Source organism: Mizuhopecten yessoensis, unplaced genomic scaffold (assembly GCF_002113885.1).
Source record: "Mizuhopecten yessoensis strain PY_sf001 unplaced genomic scaffold, ASM211388v2 hete_36186688, whole genome shotgun sequence".
In the NCBI taxonomy this organism is placed as follows: Eukaryota; Metazoa; Mollusca; class Bivalvia; order Pectinida; family Pectinidae; genus Mizuhopecten; species Mizuhopecten yessoensis.
Genome location: NW_018485691.1, coordinates 1 through 7,105, shown reverse-complemented (window position 1 = coordinate 7,105; position 7,105 = coordinate 1). Strand labels below are relative to the sequence as shown.

The 7,105-nt window shown below is 33.4% G+C and overlaps 1 protein-coding gene across 1 annotated transcript; it reads right to left on the bottom strand.

The window, feature by feature from the left end:
* Nucleotides 1–388: 388 nt before the first annotated feature.
* LOC110444904 lies at nucleotides 389–6,636 on the bottom strand. The gene is made up of 4 exons (XM_021489254.1): nucleotides 6,440–6,636; nucleotides 4,321–4,464; nucleotides 2,049–2,114; nucleotides 389–651 (listed from the first exon to the last, which is right to left on the bottom strand). The coding sequence occupies exons 1-4, from the start codon at nucleotides 6,573–6,575 to the stop codon at nucleotides 404–406; spliced, it is 594 nt and encodes a 197-aa protein (XP_021344929.1). The 5' UTR covers nucleotides 6,576–6,636; the 3' UTR covers nucleotides 389–403.
* Between the last annotated feature and the right edge of the window lie 469 nt (nucleotides 6,637–7,105).

Below are 7,105 nucleotides of genomic sequence, written 5' to 3'. Positions count from 1 at the left end.
CTAGAATATTAAATAATTAAGAAAAAAAATTAACTCTAATAATTTCGATCATTTGGATGTCTGATCCTAACTAGGGGGAGATAAGCTAGTAGTAAAATGCAGTCGAGATATTCTTGATAAAAACTTAGGGGCTGGTGGCCAGTCTAATACAATTACTGTATATTATATGCTGTGCACCAATATTTGTTGTCAAGATAAATTTTCCCTCATTGCTGAGAGTCAAAAAGGTGAAGGTTAAACTCATGCTAAATTTAACACTCCCAGTATACAGAGTATATATAAATACATATATTGAGTATATAAATGGTAAAATTGCCCAGTTCATTGCCTCTTTTGACAATGCTGAAAAGTTCGGCCAAAATATTGCGGAAAAGATTTTTCCTCAAAAGTGCCATTGACAATGTCACAAGTGCTGTACAACACGGCGTGGAGATCGGTCCCCGTTACACAAAGCTGTGCTATTTTTAGTACCTTCCATAACCACGGTTCGCTCCGTCGTACCAGACGGCGTAATGGTGGTTATTTTTTTGACAGTTTTCCACGTTTTACCATTGTCATCAGACTCTTGGAAAATTTCCTCAATCTCCTCCGTGTATATTTCCTCGTACTCATCTGCAGTTTCCGCGAGATTAGTAAGCACAGAACTCTCGCCTGTGGAGGTGTGATTAGCAGCAAGTGAAAGGACAAGAAGAATTGTCAGGCAACAAAGCATTTCTTGATGTCAAGGTTTAAATTTATATCCTACTTCTAGGAAAGAAAAATTGTACTACACAAATTTAGCTACGGAAATAGCATAATTTTAAAGTAAGTTTCAACAATGACCTTTTTGTTATAAATTATGCTTCAAATTTGGCCAGAGAAAATGAAATCAACAAAAAAATTGTATTTTTTTTCTTGTTGAACCATAATTATCATGTTGAAGACTTTGTAATGGCTACCCTTCTGAAAAACACATTTTTAACTTGGAGGATCTTCGCTCATACCAAATTCAGTGTCGGTGATAGGTTGGGTTTCTGAACATAACAAGTACATTATGGTACAAAGTATATAAGGACAGAAAGCACCTGATGAAAACAGTAAACACGGGTCCTAGTCCAGCATTTGCGTATCTACACTTCTCTAAGAGAACTGACAAGATACAGTATCGTGCAGCAAGTCCTAACTCTACTTATCAAATCCAGACAAAATCTACATCATGCACTTGTTCCCAACAACTCCCATCAAACTTTTAATCGAGCCGAAACACTTGTGTTTACATAAATTCTGGGTAAATTTGCAAACTTCTTTGTGGACTATAATAAGCTTAAAATCTTTGTCTGAATTACAGTCTGACATTTATCTGTAATATTTTCTGTCAAAATCTACCTTTTCTCTCGCACAAAAGAATTAGAAGAAATTCACAAATGAGTTATACTGGAATTAAAACCACAACTCTTTACTTTCTTATCAGTTACGGACATCAGGTTTTAAAGTAGAGATAACCATTTCATAGTATGTTCAACGAAGGGAGACAACTCTATTGAACTTAACAGCATTTTGGTGGACTTGATAAATAGAAAAAAAGTTTGCCATCTTAGTGAGTTCGGCTGGGTTTGGGCTAATGGACATATGGTTCCTTAGAGTGTTTGTTTAAGCAATGCATTATACATGTCGATAAATCATTGGGAAAATTATGAAAGATTCGTTAAGAGAGATTGATATTAGAAAAGCGTCTTTACCGGAGGTCTATATGATAGAAGTATTAGTACACATCAGATGTACGACGTATATAATTCAGAGACATATTTTATGCAAACATCTGAAAAAACGGACACACTTCAGAGAAACACACAGAGTAGCAACGAAATTAGACAAGCATTGTTGATTAGCATAGAGAACTTCACAGCACACCAACTTAATATACAGATTGTCAAACAGAACGCAAGTCAGCGATGCACAGACTAGCCCCGCACAGGAGCATAGGACACACAGACAGACTCCTGTACACCAGTGAGAGAGTTATACAGGACTAGGTGAGTATACATATTCGACTATGTGCCAGTTTCTACCTGAGAGGAAACTTTTCTCCACGGGACTCGGGGGTGGAGTCCTTGTTCCCTCCTGGTCCTCGGTGTCTGTAAGATCCCAAAGGTAGTGTCACGTTTTATTTCCCCAATTAATATATTCCTCAGATATTGCCAAAGTTACTACCCAAACTTTTCCTTTATCAGTTATGCCTGTTTCCACCAACAGAATCCAAAATTGCTCTCAAATCCAAAACAACACCCATATTATCCAAAACGCTGCACAAAAGTACCTCTGGTTTGTGTTTAAAACCATATACAAAACAATGTAACATAACATTCTTTATTAATTTTCTTCCATGGTGCTATTAATAATTTAATTTATTCTAAAGATTAGACAAAAGAACATCTACCTCGATTCATGAATTGTAGGCAATATTTATCGAAATTGAAAATCAATTCTATGTCAAATAATTTGATTATCTACGCCTGAATTAGAAAATATCAATTAAAAACATGATTATCTACATCTGAAAAAGAAGTAATGAACACATGGATTGTCTCCCCTGAATGCTACAACCATACTTCCCCCACATGTACCCTACTCAAACAACACACAACTAATATCATAAATCAGACAACACCAACAAGCAACAAATATTATTTCCAGAAAAAAAAATCAGATTTTCTAAACTTATTATTCTAACATCATTACTTCAAAACAAAAGACAAAGGACACACTAACACAAGAAATACTGACAACATTAAACAGAAATCAGAGACCTCTGGTAAGTTAGAGATGATAAAGAAATAAGGAAAAACCAGGATTGATGAAAAAGACAATATAAAACAAACACACCACACCTGTGCACATCTGCGACATCTACAGGGGAACCAGAGAAATAGAAACGTGTGCAAACATCCTCCATGATGAAGGGGGTGACAGTTGTAAGGCAAATGTATTACAGAGTTTTTATATTGAGAGGTTCTATTATATACAGGGATTCCATTTTAGAGAGGGGTCAGTATATACAGGGAATCCTCTGGAGAGGTGACATTGTACAAAGGAAATCCTCTATAGAGAGGTGTCATTGTAAAAAGGGGGAATCTTCTATAGACAAGTGTTTATATACAGGAATCCTCTGAAGAGAGGTGACATTATATAAAGGGTTACTATATCCTCTGAGGAAAGTTGACATTGTACAAAGGAAATTCTCCATAGCTAGATGCCATTGTATCTGATGGAATCCTCCATAGACAGGTGTCATTATACAAAGGGAATCCCCTGGAGAGAGGTGACATTTAACTCAGAAAATTCTGTATAATGAGGTGTCATACTACAGAGGGGACCCTTTAGAAATGTGTCATTGTACACTTAATTCTTTATAGAGGTGTCATTATGCAAAGTGAAATCATCTATATAAATGTGTCATTATATACAGGGAGTCCTATACTCTCAGGTGTCATTTTATACAGGGAAAACAGAGAAGGAATTGTTTACGAAGAGGGTCTAAGAAATGTCAGTTTATACAAAAGTAAGACTGTTGAAACTGTTCAAGTGATCAGGTTCTTATAAAGAGATAAAAGTAAATTTTAATGTCAGTTCTATGAGAAATCAATGTATCAAATGTGGTTAACATTATTAATATGTCATTAACGGTGTTTTAATAGTTACTTTTACACACAAAATTGTGTAAATTTGAATAGAAAATTTTAATTAGAAATTTCAATATGTTAATAAAATTACCATACAAAAGAAAGCAAATTTCGATGGCTTTTCTATCAAAGTATATATGTATTTGGTTTTACATTTACATTCTTGCACTTTGTGTACATTTTGAAATTTTATACAGGATTATTTTTCATGTTATATATCAATTTAAATTTTTTGGAATAACATTTTAACTGTTAAATTCCAGCAAGTCATATAATTTTATGTTAGAAGCGTGCACATATATGTTGCATTGAATGTTAAGTTACCTGCAGGTATTTGGTTATTTATAATTTTGAGTTTACAACTAGGAAACATATTATGTCTTAAATAGGTATACATGTACTTATGAGCATTATATTGCTTAAAATTGTTTATAATTACTACAGTAGTAATTAATAAAAATATGAAGTTATATATTTTGTTTGGAGTATTAAATGGTAAATTTCAATCATGCCTGTTAGTATTGGTTGACCTTTAACATGGTGTTGATTACATGCAAGAATAAAAAAAAAACTATTATGGGATGTGTTAAAAAAAAATTCCACAGATTACACCACGATACCAAGGTTACAACGATAACTCGACGGAGCCGTGCTTCAATACCTTGGCTTTGTGTAGCCATTTGCTGTGGAGCACTTTGCTGACCAACTTCCTCCAGTTTAGAAAATAATTCGTAGGCAGCGACATCACGATCGTGACGATTTTGTGTGAGCTCATCCTCCTGGATAGATTGCCTATCATCCGTATCTGAAGTGTGCCGAGGTCACATGATATCAAACTAATGTCACATGATTTCAAACAGAAAGTCACATTGTATCAAACTAAAGGTCACATGAATACAAACTTAAAGTCATGAACTGAAAATCACATGATGTCAAAAACAAAAAACAAAATACATTCTGAAACAAGGGAGATAATTAAGGGTCACATATTTCTGCTTCTGCTGGAAAAAAAAGGCATTTTAGACATTACCAATCATTAAGAGACAGAGAAGCTCTACTGCCTACAATAGCTGGAAAAATATTTCCATTTATTTCAAGCACAAGCATAAAAATAGTCACTTATGGCTAAGAAGTGTAACACAGAAACTTATCACAGTAAGTAATCAGGCCAAATTAAATGAAACTTCTGTTTCTTGTGACCCTGTCAACAATAAAGAAATATGTTCTCAGTTGTACTGATTGTTTATGCAAATCCTTTAGAAAATAAATACTTCAGAACAACAATACTGATTTTTAAGCATATTCCTTTGAAACAGGATATTTGGCCTGAAGTTTCATTACTGATCAAGTTGGTACAGATTTTCTATCCATGCATTCTGAAGTATGCATGATACTTTTGACATTAAAATTTCAACATTAAAAATAACATTTTTTTATCAATAAACATTCTAATTGATACTTAGCTTAACATGCATTAAATTCAGAATAATATTGTGAGGAAGTAGATTGTATTTTATTTATGTTAGTATATGTGTTAGTTTTGTGTTCTAATTTAGAAGCGTGCTGTGTAGTTTTCTAGAAAATGAGGAAAAAGCAATGAAGGAGGAAATTTCATTCCTCAGTATTTATGTAATGGTTAGTACATGAAAATTAAAAAGGTTTAAAAAAACAAATATTTTTTTGATTACTTAAAGATCCTTTACCCACTGCACTGTGGTTTTGCATATAACAGTAACCTCCCTTTAATTTCATTGTGGATACATTTATAGCACAGTTGGTCCAGGATATTTCCATTGACTAGGTAGGTAGCTCAGTTGGTAAGAGCGATAGTATAACAATCTAAAGTCAAGGGTTTGAATCCCGGTCCGGCCACTTTTTACACCCAGAACCCTTTTGTTGATTATATTTTGCTTATTTCATCTTTATTATTTTTCATAAAAGTCTCTCAAGGTATGGTTTTCTTTTCAGAAATTATTTATCCAAGGTAAAGTTGTGCTTGAAAAAACCCAGTAGTTACAGTTTTTGGCAGTGGTACAGGGATCTTTAATGGCGATACATAAGCTATCTCCATGGCGATTAAAGTCATACTTTTCACTGAACACATTTTTATGATCATATAACAGGTTCTAACTTAAATTTTGGATATTGACTATTGTTAAAAAAGAAATTGACAAATTTATTTGAAATAAATATTGAGTCTCCTCCTGTTTTTTTCATAAATTTATGCAGGACACAAAAAATAAAACAAATAAAAATTACACAAAAGGTAAAATAAAAAGGAAATAAATAAGAATAGGAAACAGTCACCTAATATATAAAGTAATTTTTTCTTTGTTACCCAAAATTTTGAAAAACATCAGTTTTGTTAATTTTACTTCAGACAATTTCCTGTTTTTAGTTTTTATATTAAAGTGTGTATTAGAATATAATTAAGTTATAAAGTGTAAGTAATATACACCAAGATCTTTACTCTGTTAATCACACTGACAAAGAAACTTCACCTAAATAAAGTTATCGATTTGAGTACAATTATCACAGTATGTCAAAGAATAGAAGCCAAGCCAGTAATTACGAGAACATCTTTAGTTAGTGGCGTGAGAATTTCCAGGATTTTGTGACGATTTTCAGCCAATGAGTTTTGTTAGAACACAAAGTATACAAGCCATATGATCCCAGTTAGTGATGTGAATTTTGGACGAATTTGTCGTCGTTATAAATCCCCTGGTGTTAACATGCAACGAGAGACATGCTGGATAAAAGGTGCTGAGCTGACGTTATACCTTGTTGCTTTGTCTGCTTTCTGTCTTTCACTTCAGCATATTTATCCAATTGTGAAATCAAATCGATGAAGTCTTCCTGGTTGCTTTCATGTTTGACTTCCTCTTTGGCGACCCCCCTTCGGGAGTCGACCTCCATAACAATTTGATCGTCGTCACCCTGTTCGGTATCTACACCGACAAAAAACGGTCACCACATGTCAGACATAGCCTCTTTTTCGTAATAAAAGCCCCCAGATACGGTACTTAAACTCTTCGATATAATAGATAAAAGATTCCTGAATAAGAATGTCTTCCGAATAATATCATGAGTATCAGGCAGAACATGAATCGGTTCACTTTATTTTCACATAAATTTAAATCAAACTGTAAGATTTTGGCTTCTTTAGAAAAATTGCCCTTGAGATTTTCTTATATATTTGAATTTTCAAAAATATTTCAGTTCACTCCCTCAATGGTTATTTACATATATACTTTATTGCAAGTATCTTTTTTAAATTTTCAAATTTCAACCCTGTGTTGAACTTGTTATTTTCTTAATTTACTCTCAAGGGCCAAAAATGTGAAAATAAAATGGGAGTGAATATTTCCAGATATATAGTGAGCTTTAAGCAAATTCTATTTCTGAAATGAAATATTGCTAGTACTACAGAGCACCAAGTACACACA